General features: G+C 35.5%; 1 protein-coding gene across 2 annotated transcripts in view; it reads left to right on the forward strand.

The window, feature by feature from the left end:
• The window catches only part of LOC144637459 (uncharacterized), a 52,021-nt gene that overhangs the window by 1,567 nt on the left and 31,221 nt on the right, over nucleotides 1-19,233 (forward strand). The window contains exons 1-20 of one of the 2 annotated variants that reach the window (XM_078496518.1): nucleotides 6,322-6,339; nucleotides 6,476-6,570; nucleotides 6,688-6,776; nucleotides 8,282-8,358; nucleotides 8,914-8,980; nucleotides 9,231-9,316; nucleotides 9,827-9,884; nucleotides 10,432-10,498; nucleotides 10,897-10,958; nucleotides 12,255-12,356; nucleotides 13,659-13,730; nucleotides 14,199-14,368; nucleotides 14,750-14,828; nucleotides 15,195-15,276; nucleotides 16,258-16,306; nucleotides 16,557-16,644; nucleotides 17,447-17,515; nucleotides 17,964-18,065; nucleotides 18,535-18,615; nucleotides 19,069-19,122. In XM_078496518.1, coding sequence (XP_078352644.1) covers nucleotides 6,489-6,570; nucleotides 6,688-6,776; nucleotides 8,282-8,358; nucleotides 8,914-8,980; nucleotides 9,231-9,316; nucleotides 9,827-9,884; nucleotides 10,432-10,498; nucleotides 10,897-10,958; nucleotides 12,255-12,356; nucleotides 13,659-13,730; nucleotides 14,199-14,368; nucleotides 14,750-14,828; nucleotides 15,195-15,276; nucleotides 16,258-16,306; nucleotides 16,557-16,644; nucleotides 17,447-17,515; nucleotides 17,964-18,065; nucleotides 18,535-18,615; nucleotides 19,069-19,122 — 1,536 coding nt within the window. In that variant the 5' untranslated portion in view covers nucleotides 6,322-6,339; nucleotides 6,476-6,488. Of the gene's footprint in view, nucleotides 1-6,321; nucleotides 6,340-6,475; nucleotides 6,571-6,687; nucleotides 6,777-8,281; nucleotides 8,359-8,913; nucleotides 8,981-9,230; nucleotides 9,317-9,826; nucleotides 9,885-10,431; nucleotides 10,499-10,896; nucleotides 10,959-12,254; nucleotides 12,357-13,658; nucleotides 13,731-14,198; nucleotides 14,369-14,749; nucleotides 14,829-15,194; nucleotides 15,277-16,257; nucleotides 16,307-16,556; nucleotides 16,645-17,446; nucleotides 17,516-17,963; nucleotides 18,066-18,534; nucleotides 18,616-19,068; nucleotides 19,123-19,233 lie in introns of those variants that run through there. The other variant, XM_078496517.1, reaches the window with a different exon arrangement.

Raw genomic sequence — 19,233 nt, forward strand, 5'->3', positions numbered from 1 at the left:
CTGCGGTCCTTCAATATTTTCAAACATGCATTTAGTTGCCAAATTAAATTTAAACTTCATTGTGCTATATTGTTCTTTTCATAGTGACCCTTCATTGCAACATTAAATCTAAAGAAAACTGACGCTAATGAATTAAAAAGCAAGCATTCTGATTTATGATTTGCAGTTACAGAATATTCTTAATTTGTTCACTTACGATTATTTTATTCGAATCAGCAACCTTTCATTTAATTTTTTTCGAAATAAGAATTTAAAGTTCACACGATTTTTTTGAGATCATTTTCAAGTTTAAATAACCTTGAACCTACTGTAACTACTTATCATAGATATGTTCACTCTTAAGTTTCCGAGAATGCTAAAACGATTGAAGGTGCCAACGATAAAAATTTTAGTGAGAACTGACCAAACAAAGCATATGTAATTTTACAAACCGGCTGTAAAGATAACAAATTTGTTTGCCGATTTGGTTTCGGGTCTTCGATAAAAAAAGTAAACAATAATGTTTTCATTTACACTTTCACAGCACCTTTGTTTGTTCTGAAAAAGATTACCTGGCTATTTTTTCCTTAGAAGCCCTTCAACATGACTGCAGACTCCGCTGCTGATTCCTTGTCGAGTTAAATATCGAAGGCGGGCGAGGACAGGAGAGGCTATATGTTCCCTTCGATCCCTTTAAAGCTTTGCATTTTTTCCTTTTCCCCGGCCATAAGTAGATTGTACTGTTTTCTAAGATGTTAACGAACATTACATAAATACTACTTCTACACCCTTGTTTTAAAAACCCCTCGAGGCCCGCCTATAAATCCATATTGCACCAATCACAAATACACAGCAATCCTTTATCGCCTAAGGTATGAATAGCATTGATTGGAACTTATTCATTGAAAGACTTGAATGAAAGCTTAATCTTTAATTTGGTAAGTCGAAACGAAGCAAGGCTTGTTAATTATTATTTATCAAAAAATACGAAAAGTTAGCTAAGGATTGAAGTGATAAAACTATTTTGGTTTGCCTGCGCGGAAAATTTTCAAGATTAAGCAGAAAATTTTGAAAATTAAGCAGAACATCTTGAAGGAAAGTGTAAACGGAATTTTTGTTCGGAAAATATGTAACGTTTACCATCTGCTTTTTGTTTTATTTATTTATTTATTTATTTATTTATTTATTCATTATTTATTTATTAATCGGGCGTGGCCGATTTATAGTTTACCCTTTGGGCGTCCTAGACGATAGTCTCCTGTCGGCTAAAAATGACGGGGATAGCCTGGGCCAATCGGGTTCATTTCAGTTTTGACAGTAAATCGTTGTAGGTCGACTTTTGGGCTAATCTGCAATCTGGTTCTCTTCTTTGTTTCGGCGGGAGGACAGAGAAAAAAGCTTAAGGGGTAAAGTACTAATAATCACCATTGTGAAACTGTAGTTGCTTTGACAAGTTGAAGCTATTTTTGTAAATAAAAGGGGTAACGTCATTCATGTCACGCAATGTTTTTGTGAGAAACTTTGAAACTAGACGCTTTGCTGGTTTCTACAAATAGCAGTGTGATCTGGCGGTACATTTTTTTGAGGCGGACTCCACTTTAAAACTATTTTTTTTATATATTTAGCAAGAAGTATGTCGATTTTCATTTCCGCACAGTTGGGCATTAAAGTCGCCTGTCGCAAAGAGTAGAATGTTTGCACAACTTGGTTTGGATATATTTTAGATTTGACTAGTGCCGTTAGTAAGACACTTCTTAAGACGTCAGCAAAACATTGGCAATGTACAGTATTGGTGTAAACTTGAATGAAATTTTTTACGAGATCAGTAAAGCTATCGAATGAAAAGATGACTTGAAAATGAAAACTTCGAATAATTATAATTAAATACCAATTGAATTTTAGATGAGAAATTCCGGAAGTGACATCTGTGTTCAAAATAGGAATTTTTGTACAACTTAAAGTTCCGAAAAAAAAGACCACATGTTTTGTAAAAATCACAGACAAACATGATCAGGAAAACAAAACAGGCCAATGGGTTTTATTCACAAAAATACAACTTTCTGAAGAAAGAGTTTGTAAACAAGACAATGGAATCGAATTACATTACACACGAAATTTGCATACATTTGAACTTGCAAAAAAGAAGTATAATCTCTACCGAGACATAATAGCGAGACCTTACATTAATAATTATTGTATTCTGATCTGATTGTTATTTTTTATGCATTAACTATTTGAAAGTGGTTCTCATCGATGAAAACAAAACGGTTTTTCATTCACTGCTTGAAGTATTTATAGACGTGAAAACATTCGCTTAATCAAATTACATTCTGCGCGAAATATTTTGTATCCATTTGTCCCGAAACTTTGAGGAAATTGAAATCTTTGTGGACAGTACTGCATAAAAGCAGTTCAAAGAATTGAATAAAAAGATAAGAACCATATTGATAAAGGAAATTTTAAAACTTTATTTTGGCTCATTTTGACGAAATTCAGGATTTTCAAAGACTGCCAGTAAACGGCTGTATCTTGTCTGTCTCTAACGATTTTGCTACGGTTTCGAACGAGCTAATTTTTCAACATGATGTCATGGTAGCGGGAAGAAGTCGGTTCGTTCTGAATTTTTCAATACGGTATACAAGTTACAGGTCATTATACAGACCCTCTGTACAGTAAAAAACGTTTTGGGAACAAACCATCGTGAACTTATTTTCTATGTTGATCAGTAAAAATCCTTAGTACGACATGGGGTTTGTTATCAAGTTCGTTAGTACGTTAATACTGCAAGGTGTATAACCTCAGAGAATTATTATCAGTTTTTTTTATTAGCGGTTTATACTCTAAGGTCTTGGTATGGGAGATCAAAATTAAGGCAAATTTCTGTTATTATTTGATTGCTTGGCACAGATTAGTACGATACTGAATTGGTTACGAATTGTAAACAAACATTAAATTAAATGTGAGTAGAAAGGGAGGGACAGATGGGGGTGAAAGGCTAAGGAGATGGAAAGGGAGGGAGAATTAAAATCCATACTTGGTTATATCACGCAACCTTTGACTTCTGTTGTTTTCTCACAAGAACAAATCTTAAGGTGGGGTTCTACCTGAATTTGAACGGAACTTTAAGAGATTTAAAGAAGGGAATGGAGAAAAGAATGGAAACACCTCCAAACAGTTGACCCCCTCGCAAGAGCACTCCGGGTTGTCAGGAGACTGTTTGGTGTCCGTCCACCAATTTTTAACTTCAAATTCAAATTTTAAAATCACATTAAATCTCCAATATTTCTTATTTGTCTAAATTTTACTAATCCTTTGAGACATCCCCCAAAATCGTCCAAAAATTAACAAAATACTGCAAAACAAATATATATGGGATAAGTAAAGCTTTTATGGATTCCTTGAAACACGGCTGAAATGGTTTTCAGTGTTTTCCAGCCCTTATACTTTGGGTCAGTACTACTATTCTTCACCAGTTGCTATTACAGTAATGTTATGAAACAAATACCTAATCATTGGTCAATAAGTTGTGATCATTTTCTTGACAAAGTAGTTACCTGATTAGGAGTTGTATACTGTTCCATTAAAGTGTAAGGGCTGGAAAATACTGAAATGCGTCAGCCACCTAAAGCGTTGGAAAAATTGGTCTTCAGTTAAAAACCCTGCCTTTATTAAGTATTGCGAAAAGGCTGCACTTTGCTAAGTGTTACAAATTTATATTTTCTAGACGTCTAGTTCAATCGGTTATTTGTATTGTGCGAAATATATGTTTTATAAATTGAGACCATTATGTCATTAAGTAATAATGCAATCTTGAAAACCAGATTTTCATTATTAAATAGAAACACGAAAAATTCAAATTTGGGAAAACAAGCCTGTCAAAATGACGTTGCCATGGTAACAAGTTACTGGCACAATAACTAATCCTACCAAATTATTGCGAGATAAATTTTAGATAAACGTACTTTTACTGTACTGTACCCTGCCTTTCAAGTCAAAACAGATAGCTAATTATCAAGCGCCCGATTTTAAACTTCTCAAGCTTCTTGGTCAAGGCCTGTCGCCTTAGTTTGGACCTGTGCACGAGGCTACTAAGCTCATTTCCAGGCTCCTCGAGAAACTTCTGATAAATGAAACACGCCAATACTCCAATGGAATTCCTGTTCTGCTTTTTTTGCTTACTCATTGCCTAAACTTTCAACATTCTTTCTCATGAAAATGGCAAACAATCAACGGTCATCTAGAGCGTGATTTTAAATAGGTTCCAGTTTCCTGCAGGTTATTTTGGCAAGTACATGTACTTATGACGTCATCTCTATTTAATACCGTAGCGGTCATTTCGTATTGTATTCGAGTTCAGAGGAGCGGTTTGTTATGAGATTATTTCAAATATTACTGTGTCTCAGATCGTAATATCCTAGAACAAAGAATCTCTTTACTAAAGCACCATTTGCCTATGACTTTTCTTATTCATTTTGAATAGCATCACTTATCCCCAAAATGGTGTATTTTTGGCGGAAAATTCGATTGCTTTTCTTATAAATTCAAGGTCTTCTGTAACTTTGCTAGACACGCTTTTTCTTTGTTAAAATCGAAGCCTATGTCTGGGTAAATTAAAACTTAATTTTAAGAAAACCGGAATACGCTCTGGTAGCTGGTCTCCGAGTCAAAAGCTGAGATACACGAGGTTCTAAAAGCAAAGTAATTTGGTAACCGCCGGGAATTAATGTAGAAAATATTTTTCCCTCGCAATATCAGTTCTGCAAACCAAAAAAAAAAAATTATAAATTTTATTCTATTTTTTAAAGAAAAACTATAGTAGAAAGAACTAAATTTAAGGCGATTTGAAAAAACAAATACTAGTTTTGAAATATTCATCAGTTACATTGCGAACGAGATGTATCTATTACCGGGGCTCCCAAACGCTCAAACACAGTAAAAGCCATCTCCGTTCATCAGTTTTCTAGTATTTTCAAAGCGGCAGTTGTTTCCTTGGCGCAGATTGTATCCATTAAACTATGAATTTTGTTCCTTGACACGTTCACGGCGAACGTGTCAAAAAACAAAATTGATAGTTTACTAGATACGATCTGCGCCAAGGAAACAATTGCCGCTTTTCATTCACTCCCTTCGCACCCTTTTAACATGTTAGTTCTCAGGTTTTATTTTAAACTTGAAAATGACTTTGTTTTTATCGATGAACTTCTTCGTGTTTCGCAGGGTTCCCAAACACTCAAACACAATAAAAGCCCTCTGACGTTCATCAGTTTTCGCGTGTTTGGAAACCCCGGTGAAACACTGGCGCTAGTTTTTGAAATATTGATTATACACCAGGGGCGTAGCCAGCTTTCTGAAGAGTTGTAGTCCTGGCCACTTCTTGGTAGGGGATGCAGGTGGGGACCCTCAAAATTGCAATTTCACAGCACTAGCTAAATATTTACATTTTATAGTGGAACCCCGATATAACGATGTGCCAAAAATTATATCGTTATATCGAAGAATCGTTATATCGAAACTCCCGATATAATATATATAACGATATGACCGTAAAATAACCGAAAATATCGTTATATCGGGGTAACCTTAAGAAATGAGGATAAAGAGGATAAAGTTGATAAAGAGCCTTTGAACATAGTATCATTTTCGTATATCGTCGTACAAAACTATTAACAGAAACGTTAAAGATTACTCGATTACTGTTATGTTATTGCATTAAATTCGATGTTTTGCTCAAATTGTGAATGTGTATACTGATTATATCGTTATATCGGGAAAGATTTTACTTTCGGTCCGCTAAATTCTCATCGTTAAATCGGGAAGATCGAAGATCGTTATATCGGGGTTCAGACCCATACATTGTACTGTAACTTTTGCCGGGACATAGAATATTCATCGTTATATCAGGAATATCGTTATATCAAGGATCGTTATATTGAGATTCCACTTTACTACAGAGAATAGGCCAACTTTCAGTCATTGCCAAATATATAAACGCACTTGTCTTTAACGACACATACCCTATCACTTGGCTACTCTAGAAGCTTCTAGAAGTCTTCCGAGTTTCTACTTGCTTGAGACTTGACCAATCGCGAAAGGTTATTTGCGATACCTACAATGCACATTCCTTTCGATTTTATCTTGAAAGTGCTTCAGCCTGAATTGCTCTCTATTATACATGAAAATTTGAGCGGGTTAAAAAATTTGTAGGCCCGGGCCTACGGGCCTATAGGCTAGCTACGCCCCTGTACACCATTTATTTTCAGTAATTTGCATGATACAGATTATGTAGATCTGTGTGCGACACTTTTAAATCGTGAAACCATCATGAAAAAATTAAGTTAATTGGATACGATCTCCACTAAGGTAACAGCAGCCGCTCTTTATTTGCTCCTTTCACCCTTTTATCATGTCCCGTAGTTTCAAAATGTGCTAAGTTTTTAGGTTTTCATTTAAACTTGAAAATGACTCTGCTTTTTATCGATGAATTTCTTCATTTAAGGTGTGGAGCCAAGATGACGAAACAAAGATCAGCCAGATCGCTGATCTTTTGTGCGTTTAGTTTGCTCTTAACTTGCGCCTGCTTCAAGTCTGTGGGTAAGCCTCTTTGCACATTTTAGTTTCTGTACATTTGATGTTAATAAATTGTACTTGAAAACTGTTTTGGAATTTTACTTGTTCAGACCTACTAACGAAGATTTTTTGTATTAACAGAGGGAAAATATGAAGATAACTATCACATTACATATCCGGAACGTATTGATGGCAGCAGAGCAAGAAGAGATCTTTCAACTTCTGAAAAGGTTATAATTATTTTTTAATTTACCTCGTTTTTCTATCAAAGGAGAAAAGAAAGTACATCGTAAGTCGCGGGTAATACATTGACCGTGAATATATTCATAAAGCAAAACATTGTTACTTGAAAAAGCTTTATATCATAAACGTTTTTGAGCTGATTTCGATAAAAAAATTAACAGTCAAAATCTCTTTTGTGTCATACCTGACTCGGATATTTTAATTTCAAGTTTCATTGAGAGTTATTAGCTTTTAAAGGCGAAACATCTATCATTCTAGAATGCGAAGTCATTAATCTTTCCTACTAAATCTTATTTAAAAAAAATTGGCGTCAGATATGACAATCTACAATATATCTTTTTTTCCTTCCTTTTGTGTCAATTTTCTATCCGCGCTGAATTCTAAGACACAAAATTGTTTCTTTTTACGCTTGCGAGTAAGCTGATTAATGCAAAAACTGTAATTATGATAATAACATTCCACCCTTTAATGTTTTGATCTAAAACGAACAATGCGCTTTCAAAAAGGACACGCTTGTTTATGAATTTTATTGCATTTTATTGTTACAGTGTTGCAGTGACCGCGCCAAACGTAAACACTTCAAATCACGTATCCATATTTTTATCTAGTCATGAATACCTCGTAAACTTGTCGATGTCAGTCGTGGCACTTCGTTCATTCGCTTTTGATAAATACATAACGGTGAGCTTTAGGTGTCCCCGGCAACATTAAGTAATATGTTGACACATTTTGAATGCTAATAGAAAATATTCCTATTTCTTTTACAAAACAAGCCCCCTAGGCTTAACAGAGCTTTTACGGTAAATAAGTCGTATTTGGGAATATAAATGCTGGTAGAAGCTTACAGTCAAAACAGATCAAATGTTCCTATCAAGGGTGAATTTTAATCCATTAAAATGATTTAATTTATGGAAATTTGATTTCATTCTTTGCTTCAATATTCCATTCTTGAATTGAATTTTTGAATGTTCAAATAGCGACTCGATTCAAACTCGAATGTTGATTTTTTAATGTATGGCTTCTTGAGACAGACAAGAGATAATTTGAAAAGGTACCCTAATCTGCATAAAATGGATCAACGACATTTTTCCCACTTTTTCTTCTAGCAGTAGCATTTGTGTGCCTTTTCAGTGCACCAAAATGTCTTGCCTCTCTGTTGGTATAATTATAGGGTTGAAAAAAGCAACCGAAGAACAGAATGATCAGAAAACATCATGTGTGACATTTGATGATTGGGAAATAATGCAAATTCTGGCCAAATTCCCACGTGCCTGTCGCGTGAAACCAGAGAACAATCAAATCAACATTTCAACATTCGAGTTTTGAATCGAGTCGCCGTTTAAACATTCAAATATTCAATTCAAGAATAGAATATTGAAGCAAAAAGTGAAATCAAATTTCCATTAGTGAATTCATTAATTCACCCTTGGTAGGAACACTTGAGCTGTTTGGACTGTACAAGTTGCTTCATGTGCGTGGATTTTTGTTCTAGGGAGATCACGTGGATGACGCATCGTATCAATTGAATGCCTTTGGCAAGGATTGGACACTGGACATAAAAAGAAACAAGTAAGCATGCAATCATTATTATCATCATCATCATTGGTCTCAATAACTCAAACACCCGAAAACATTATGATGTGATTTTACTTTAGAAACCAAGATTAAAAAAATATATAATAAGTGGGCATATAATGAAACACAGAGGAACTTTCAGAGTAAAACTTTCTTCCACTTATTCCCAAAACAGAACACAAAGACACTAGTCAATCTTCACTCTAACATTTTAATATTGTATATTCTTTTATGGCCCAGGGCTCCCATGGATAACAGCCTAGTTGCTGAATGGGCCACCTTGACAAAATAAAGTTTCTTACTTACTCTCCACCCGGAGTTCAAACGAACTTACAATTAACGTAACAGTTATCCTGCCCAATCTGTTAAGTACAAATGGCAGATAACAATAACATCATTAAAAGAGAGGAACAATTCTCCTTGTTCGTTTATGTCATAGAAACGTGATTCAAGCGGTGGTACTAATTTTAAAGTAAATTTTCTATAAATGCGAAATACTTTGCGCTGGACATTATGAATTTTAACAAAGTATTTCCCTTTTCGTTGCAGGGAACTATTTTCCCCATCGTTTGCAGTTCGCACGTTTGCAAATGACGGCTCTGAAGTGATACAAGAGGTACTTATGTACAAAGATTGTCATTAAAACTTATTATCAGGGTGCGCCATTCCTTTTATAGCAGAAATTCTTGCTAAATAATAACCTCCATTATAAAATTAAATACCTGGATTTAAAGCTGAAAGTGGTCCTTGATTAACTTTATTCTGCGTCCAAAAAATGACCGTGGCCTGGTGTTGCTTTTTATTGCGTGGAAGTCAAGGCCAACAGGGATTTTTGACTTAATTTTATCATTGCTCCTCTCCCTTAGGGTGTTTCGGACCATTGCCATTACCAAGGAACTATTCGTGGCTTGAAAGATTCAAGTGTTGTCCTTAATACTTGCTCAGGATTAAGGTATTCTCCCTTCTGGTTTGAAAATTGTTGTAACTTTAGGAAAACCAAATGCAGTTTAATATTAGTTCAGTGTAACTGTTTTTCAATAGCAGCAAAGGAATGACATAATAAAAAACAACAGAAGGAATTTTTTAAAGACAGTTTTTGGTATAATTTGTATGCTATATATTTTGAGTGCAATGTCAATATAAATATCTCAAAGATGACAAAAGTCATGCTATGAACTTGTCGTCAAAAAGGCGTCTCATGTTGATGTTGTTGTTGTTGTTGTTGTTGTTGTTGTTGTTTAATTCACTGTGTTTCAATAGCCATAGAACAAAGATTAAAAAAAGCAAAAGCAAAGGGAAACATGTCAGCCATGTTAATATGTTGTATGTCCACCATCAAGATCGACGATGCCAATTAAACACAAATGCCTCTAGTGAACATCTCCACTAACATTATTTTGCGGCTGCTATATATCGTTTAAAACATTTTTCCACAAAAGGATTATTATTTTGTTTTCTACAGGGGGCTTATAGATGATGGCAAAGATACATTTTACATCACACCTGACACCGGTCTAGAAGTAAGTTTGATTTAAAAAGCCTCTACAATTCTAACTGCCTGAAATACGATTTATCAACGAAGTTTAAACATTTTTTTTGTTACAATAATATCTTGTATTAGGAACTTACTCCTGCGAGTGTTTTAGGGCGGGTTAGGTGGGGGAGGGTAAAATAAAAAGAATATTGCGTAAGATATGCGTCTCTTCTCTCTGGAGCGCAATGCTATTCAAAATTTCATAAAGTGTTTGAACATTACTCTAACCTTTAATATTCTCTTGACGAATTTTCGTCAGGATTCATTATTTTACATCAATCCCGGACCACTTTCCTGGCAAAATCATTGAACTTAAAAAAACAAAAACAAAGTTAACTTTTTCCTTTTATACCTTGACCAGCATATCTTATTAGCAGCAACAACTTGAAATTTACTATTTACCAGCAGCGAATGGCTTTTAATGTCCTTTTTGGTTTTATATACTACCTTTCTCTATTTATCTCTAAGTGACCTTTATGGTAAATTTTTATTCTATTTGATTTTAGAAAAGTTTTTTACTGTCTTTTTTACAGAGTGATGGAGCTCACAAAGTTTTCCAAGCCAAGGAAGACGATTTCAATCACATTCTCAATGCTTGCGGTAGATATGCAAATTATGACATAAGCTACCGGATCATTCAATAAACCTTTTAGCTTTGTGTGACCTCAAGCATTTTTTACTTGATACATTTCGTGATTGATACCACTTTCTTCAAGTTTATTTTGTGTTCGCCGTGTTCCCACTAAATTACGTTACATTACATTGTATTGCATTGCATTCCATCAAATGTTATTACTTGGTTTTATTACAAAATCAGTTACATTTTTTTGTACTCACAAAATATGAGTTAGATTTTTTGCCGAATCAAATACATCATTTCATGTCGTTATTATTTGCTCTTAGTGAGAATTTTACGCGACCCGTGTTGTACATGTATATAAATTAACTCTTGAAGTATCCGATTAACCTTTTGCTTTTTCGATTCTTTATTTCCTCAGGGAACAAAGAAACACACGCAGATTCTCATCCTTCTAAAGAAAATGCTGGGACATTTTCCAGGGTAATACTATTATTTCTTTTTTTTTCATCTTGCATTTTTCGGTGAAAACCGTGAAAAATTAACTTATATTTATGCACTCATAATCAGCGCAAAAAATACATATCGAACACTTAAATTTTATGTTGCACAATTTGTTTTTGAGTTTTAAAAGTTTTTGTCAAATTTCAATTTGCAACTGTTTTTTGTTAATTACTTATTAAATAAGGCCAAGGCTCGTACCATTTGCCTAATTCGGTAATAATAATGTCGCTCAAGAGAGGATATGTCGCTGTCGTGCAGAAACGACCTCCAAACACCGAACCCAATCTGAATATTAACTAATGATTTCTAGATAATTTGTTCACTGCGTTCGTCTTTGGAAAATAAACATGATATCAAAACAGGCTGCATAAATCATCATGCTCTTAAGGCTGTTAAAGAAGGAAAATATCTTGAATATAATTAAATGGAATACAAATAAGCTTACCAATGCTGCCTACCCATAATACCATTGGTTTATATCGTTGCTGTTTTATGTTTTCCACATCGTCCACGTTTCTTCACTTAGGAATTGTTTAGGTGGGATATAACTCACCTCTTTTCCCAGTCCTAGGCTATACCGAGGTTTTACAGCTTTTCTGTTTTCATCGCGGATTGAGGGTTCTTTTGAAATCTTTCTCTTTGAGGTGGATTTACTGTTAGAAAAGCTGGTCTTCACCGGTCATAAGAACAAGTACAAGTACAAGGACGAGAATTAGCTATAGCATAATCCCGTAAGATAAACGCCGCAGCAAACTGTACTTCTCTTCTTTATGCTGTCCTCAAGTGATATAAGCAAAAACATACTCACAAGAAGAACATATGTGCATAAGCTTCTGCTTACCCCTAGTGAGGCCAGCATAATAACAATTACGTTTGTTCGCTCTCTTATGGACTTATGCCAATTGCAATTTTCAGCTTTTGCTTATGTCCAGTGAGAAAACAGCCATGGCATATTGAGGTAGGCGAAGCGCGGCACCAATGACGTCACGTTTACACGTACGAAAGATTGTTAGTGACGCTCAATTCCATGTATAAATGTAGAAATGATATCAAAATTCAATATAAGCGTTAATTAGGTATATTCTCTCAATGGGCCTGTAAAAGGTAAGAAAAATGTATAACGATGGTTCTTATAAATTATCCGGCACCTTCCACATAGCGTCGACGCTGAATCATTATTCAAGTGGAGAAACACGACTTTAGTTTTTTATCGTGTATGTTTGATATGTGAATTGTGTATAAAATATGAAGACATTGGTCTTTCATTTCTTTCAGATACAACGCAGCATATCAAATATGGACGCAATCTACAAGCCGTACCTAACAACAGATGAGACACGATACAACGAGCTATTGCTGGTGGCGGACTTCAGAATGGTTAGTGATGAAGACATTTACCAATAAAGCGGTTATATAACATTGTTTATGCATAATTATTAACCCTATTCAGACCGGGTGTTTTTTGGACCTTCTCAGACCGGGGGGGGGGGGGGGGTAAGCAATCACCATGAAACTTATAGGATGTATTGTACGTTCGAAACTCTTTCTTTTGGTATACGTCACGTGGGATGGTGACGTCACATCACGTGACAATTACATCATGATGTCAAAACAGCCGCCATCTTGGATCCGCCATCTTGGATTTCAAAATTTTTCCAAAATGCCAGAAAACCACCCGAGATCACTGAATAAACCAATGAATAAAAATGTGCTATAAACCCGTAAAAATGTAAAAATAATTCCATTTAAGTTGATTTTTATTAACAGAAACACGCAAGATTGCAAATTTGGGAAAACATGCCTGTCAAAATGCCGTTGCCATGGTGATGTCAACTTCCTGACACATCATTCAACCCTACCAAATTGTTGCCAGATAAATTTTAGGAAAACTCAGAAAGTTTGGCAGCGTTTGGTTAAATCTTAAAAAAGTTATAAAAGTTCAAAGTCAGCGCGGGCCTCAAAAGCCCCCCCCCCCCCCCCCCCCCCGGTCTGAATAGGGTTAAAAACTAGCAATGGTATATTGCAATTCCTGTGTTTTGATTGGTTAACAGGCAATGGCATTTGAGCTCATATACCATTGGGCACAAATATGGTAGCTGATATGCGTCAACGAAAGCAGCTTGGGAGCTGAAATGTTTTAGTTCTTTTGGCGCTTTTAATAAAACAATTATTCCACTCGCGCTTGTTGGATATGAGATCGTTATAGCCAACTTGGCGCTATGGGCCTCGTTGGCTATCTACCATCTCATATCCAACGCGTGCTCGTGGTGATAATTGTTAAGTATAACTATTTCAGCTTTATTATATGAGAGAATTTTTCGAGTTTTTGAAGTCGAATAGTAAACGAATGGATATAAGGAAACTTATTTTTCGGCAGCTTTTAACATGTAAAATTTTAACATGTAAAATTAAATAGTAAAGTGATTATTTCCTTTGTTCCGCTCACCACGATATTCTGATCAATTCTTCAAAAACCCCGGTACGTACTTAGATCACTTGGGTAAACTAGTATTGCCTGGTGCACCCGAACAGATGGTGCAACATTGGGCTGACACGTGACTCTAATAAAGACATTTGACTGGAGGATAACTTGATTGGGTATATTAACAACTCTTATATTAAAATTACGTTAACAGTAGAGAATATAACGATATTTGCTATTTTACTTTTATTTCACAGTTTAAGCAATATAACAATGACACCAAGGCTCTTACAGATCACGTTATAACATTAGCGAATGCTGTTGATGCGGTAAGTGATTTCAAAACCGTTGAAACCAAAATAGCTTCTTTATATAGCTTTTAAATTAAAATGTTGGTTCAGGGGTAGGAGGAGTTGGTGTAGAGGCCTGGTCACTAAGAGGGACACTCGCTGTTAAAGATAAGGCTACTCTGGCGTAAATTTTAGCATCCATAATGTATCATTTTGCATGAGGAAAAAGTTACTTTACCCTACTATTCTGATTAACTTTGTTCATAGAAGAGTAACTATTCAGCATGATGTGGCATCACACTAGGATTTTAACACAGCTAAAAAGTTACAATTCATCTATGGGAAAATTCTTACTTTTTCGGCCATCATGGAAGAAATTAAAAGCCAATCACATCGCCAGTTGACCACCGCCTATGCTAAGAATTGATAACGTACAGTAAAAAGAACGCACTAGTAATTTGTCGTAAAGGAATGCTTGTCTGGTTTGCTTTTTTCTCCTCTATTAAGATTTATCAACGAATAAATATCAGAGTAGTCATGAAAGCACTAGAAATCTGGACAAATGGTGATCCTTACGAGCGTGCGTCGACAGGAGGAGCTGACCTGAGTCGTTTTAACACCTATCGAAAAGACCATTTGTTGAAAAAATTTCCTCACGATAATGCACAGTTACTTAGGTAAGGAACAGTCATTTCTTTCTACATATATGACGTTTTTTTTAACAATAATTATTATCGGCACAGTATTTTTGTACGGTGAAGAGCGCAAATTGTGGTCTCTTCTTCACTGCTTTTAAACAATGCCACTTGGTGTTGAAGATAAGGTATAAATCTCTCTACCTAATACTGGCATACATATAGTTTTGTGCAACTTTTTAAAAGAAAATAACAATTAAAACATAATTATTGTTTAATGCAATTCAAGAAAACAAGAACAAAGTGGTCACCACCGAGTTGTTTTAGACAATTAGTTTGAACAATGTGTTTTGCAATTACGTTTACTCAGCAGTCCAAGTACACGTTCTGTCTTTTCTAAGTATAATTTTGTTTTCGTTTCAGCTCATGGTGGTGGGAAGATTGTGCAGGCATGGCATATGTATTTGGGATGTGTGGAGGTGTTTCATCTGGTATTAATGGAGTAAGTAATTATGTAGTTAAAATTGGTTTAAACGGAACTATGACATTTATTTCTACTTGTTCCTAAGCAAATGTGAGCGAAAGGGCCACGATTAGTTTTGGTGTTTCTTATGATCGATCGAGATTTTGGCGTGATTTTACAGGCAATTGCTGAACGAAGTAATGCGGAAAAAGCAAAAAAAGACGTAAATTATACTTTCGAAACTCAAGTGATACGAAAAATTGCTTTATATTTCCTCGTAAGTACAAAATGGGGAAATAATGAAAAATACAATACTATTTTTATCATTGCATAAAAAAATTATTGTGATTTGGCAGGGTTTTCTTATAACTATGAAGTTTTCTGACTTTTGTTGCTTTGTCGCAGTGGAGTTTTGGCAGCATCATCGGTCCTTACGTAACGGTTGCTCATGAAATGGGTCACAACTTTGGATTCAGTCACGACACAGGTGAAGATAACAAATTTTGTATTCAGACTTTTTAGAAATATTGGAGGCCTAAGTTGATCTTGATTACCACTAGGAAAATACTGGTTTGGAAGCCAACTCTGTATCTGGGGGCTGGTTATTAACCCCTTGCTTTTTGTGCCACTCACGTCAAAATTCCGCTGCCTGTAGTTTTTAAACTATTTGAGTTGGATATTTAACAATTATTCGCCAAAGGCAAAGTGATTTTCAACAAAAATCACTAAGCCTGAGGCAAATAATTGTTTTAGTATAATTTTCAGAGGTGAATATCAAGAACTGCAAAATTAGAGTAGAAAACACGAAAAAAACAGAAACAAGTCCTAACTTGCAAACGTGTAAACCAGTTAATTTCATCGAGTGAATCCGAAGTTTAAGCAATAAAACGGGACTAAACAAACACTACGTACGGGAAAGAGAGATGTCTGGTACCTTTGTTTATTTGTTGGTGACTTTTGAACAGTTGTGTAATTCCTCTCGAAATGAGTAGCTCCGGTCAGAAGAGAACTGAATAATGTTTGCTCAATATATCGACCTGACTGTGTTTTTCATGGCCGCGTGCCATCTCCAAAACCACCTTGTTTACGATCAATTCTAATGCCTTGAAAACCATCTCTTGAAAATATTTTCGGTCCAGAGGTTTACTTGCAAAATTCCTAATGTTTTAAACATCCAGGAATTGGAGTGATTTCTTTCAAATGGGCGAAAATTTCATTCAGCAAACACCGCCATATACTTGCCAGGATGGCAAAGTTGACATGGCTTGGTAGCCAAGCCGTGAAATGCTATGTTCACCGCGTAGCGCGAAAAATATGGCATCATAATCCGAGCTTTTCGACCAATCAGAATTTCCCATTCTTGAATTCGCCTCTGGAAATTATACTTATCTTAAATAGTTTAGGCAAAGTATTTTCTTTATTAATATTTAACCTGATGTTTTTCTTTCTTTTCGCTTTTTATCTTCAGGGTATTGCAAGTGCTTAACTCCTAGGGGATGTTTCATGGGCGGACACAAGTAAGTAATAAAAAGATAAATCGGTATGCAAATGTTTTAAGCGTTCTTACATTATTTTCTTCTCTTTATTATCTTTGAAAAACGGCAAAGAATTATAGAATTATAGAATTTATGTAGAAACAACGATTGGAAGACAAAAACTGGGGAAAAATAACGATGCACCACAAATTTGCTCTTGCAAATAAATAGTTAATTATATCGCTAAAATGATCTATATTGTAAAATAATACATATTGTAACTGGTTCACAGGACCAGAGTGCCAGGATTTTCTAACTGCAGCCTGGAGTCGCTGAAGAGGCTCAACGATTGGTGTTTGTACAATGTGCCAACTTATAAGGTATCTTTAGCTAACAAGCCATGCCGATATCGAATCTTGACTTCACACCGTGTGCTGTCTTTATTTATACAATAACCGAGCTATTGCGCGCGTTGTGATTTGTTGATGCTTGGCATCTGTTAGAGTACAGACGCACAGATGATGTCACTTTTTTTGTTTATACAGTACCACCTTTTGACGTCATCTGTGATCTATAACTGAACAGACGCACGGCCAAATGGAATCTATATGTTAAATAAATAAGCACCTCCAATTGGTTGCTCGGATAGAAGTTTTATTGTTTTTTACTCAGTCGTTACAGACCTCGCAGGAGGTCTGTATGAAAGAACCTTTGACCGGGCCAATGAGAACAAAACGGACACAGTGAGGTCTGTACTTACGACCGGAGTCAAGTTTCTCCAATGCAGGAGACCGAACTAGATGGAAATCTAGTTGAAAAACTAGACTGCGGTCAATTTCGATTTTAACCAGTCATCTTCTGCAATTGTTAGTCCGAAGTCCTAGTGAGACATGGGAATATAAAAAAGGGAAAATTATAATTCCAGCAACAAATAAATTGTAAAATGTTTCAATTTTGACCTGGTATGCAAATATCTTAGCAATATGCAAGGAAAATAGTTCAACAAGCTAAAATCAACGATTACTTAAACGTATCTAATTTACACATCCATTTTTCTTAAAATTATTGAAATGAAATGAGTCAATTTCAATATTACTTTAACCCGGCCGCAGTTCATATCAGCTTTAACCTTTTCTCTAACCGTCTTCGATTAAGAGTAACAGAGTGATTCTTTTTTTTAAGGCTCATAACAGTTATTGTGGAAATGGAATACGCGAGGAAGGAGAAGAATGTGACTGTGGTACTCCCGAGGTTTGTTGAAGCAGTCGAACGCTCTGCTACGCGAGCGACGTTTGCCTAGCACAGGCTATGCGAGCGCCCAACCTCCTCCCCTCCCCCTTCACCACCACCCATTGGCGTTTTGGTCTTGATTGTTATCTGAAAGCCGTGCTATCTATACAAAGAATTGCTCATGTGGCAGCAGCATAGACCAAAGTAAAGGTGACATGACCAGAAGCACTGTTTTCAGCGTTTCTCTCTCCAACTCAACACAAAAGTAGCATCTTACTGAAGGACGTCGTTCAAAGTTATAGACAACTTGGCTGTTCTTTACCTTAATATTTATCAATTAAAATCTCCTTATAGACAACTATGTTCTCACGGCCCAGATTTTGGAAAACAAAAACATTGTACTTCTTTATTTTAATAAGATTGATATAACTTTAGCAAAAATAAAGTACCCCTGTTTTAACACCCTTAGATGTGTATGGCTAAAGATCCATGTTGTGAGCCCCACAACTGTGTTCTCAAGAAGGAATCTCAGTGCAGTGACCTGCATCACACATGCTGTGAGAAATGCCTGGTAAGACAATGATTTGTAAATATAAATAAAATAAAATTAAACTACTAAGTTCAATTAAAAAAAAAAAACGGCATGACAATACAACAATAGCAATAGAAAAGAAAACAGAGAGTAATACATGAACACAACTCGTATTATAATCACTTTAATACTGACATGTTTCATTTAAATAGTTGGAGTTAAAACTACCATGTACATCACAAGAAGTGGTGGAGTCTTTTTTTTTTACTTGATACCTTTATTTCCACATTAACAGACCTTAAGTTGAAATCACTTTGTATGCATAATAGTCAACACATTCAATAGCTTTCATTTTGAATGGTTACACACTTGGTGTTTGATCCACTGCAGTCAACTTGATGTGACGTACTGACCGATTTTCACACTAGTGGATTTATATCTTATTGCAACTATAATGTTACAGGGTGTATCGTTTGCTCAAGTTATTCTATTTTTTTTTTGCTTTTAGTATAAGAAGCAAGGATCTTTATGTCGTGGAGTAAAAACAGATTGTGATGTGCCAGAATACTGTCCTGGTGATTCGAGAGACGTAAGTAAAATAGAAACATGCGCAGTAGATATTCTTCCGGTTAACCATTTGTTTGTTGCCATATGTTGTTTACAGATAAATACACACACCAAAATTGGAATAATTTGAAAGCGAGAATAGAAACAGCTAAAAGCCCAAACTTTGACCTTGTAAGTTAATGGAAACCTCTGCTCTTGAGGCAGTCTGACGTCGAGTTGTTTTAAATAATGCCTAAATTACAACTTTTACAGGACAAGGGTAGGGAGCAATTGTCATTTAATGACAACCATAAACGGAAAAGATTATGGTTATTAAATTTCCCGCGCAGCGCCATTTTTGAATTATGAAGTCAGTGCGTTGCTCAGTTGTGTCACGCAAAAAAACCTCTGCTTCCTGACAATATAACGGTATCGCACTGACGTCAGCTTTAATCTTAGTGTTGCCCTGTGATTTTTGTTTTCCCTTTCATCTCAGTGTCCGGAGGATACTTTCATCATTAATGGATACCCATGCAATCAGACTCAAACGGTACGTTTAATTTACATGCCTTATAAAAGCTAAAAAGTTCACAAATGTTATATTATTTAGAACCGTAGTGGTCACTATTCTACAGACAAGTGTTAGCGGTGCTTGAGCACT

Source organism: Oculina patagonica, chromosome 14 (genome assembly GCF_052425735.1).
Source record: "Oculina patagonica isolate OP01 chromosome 14, crgOcupat, whole genome shotgun sequence".
Classification (NCBI taxonomy): domain Eukaryota; kingdom Metazoa; phylum Cnidaria; class Anthozoa; order Scleractinia; family Oculinidae; genus Oculina; species Oculina patagonica.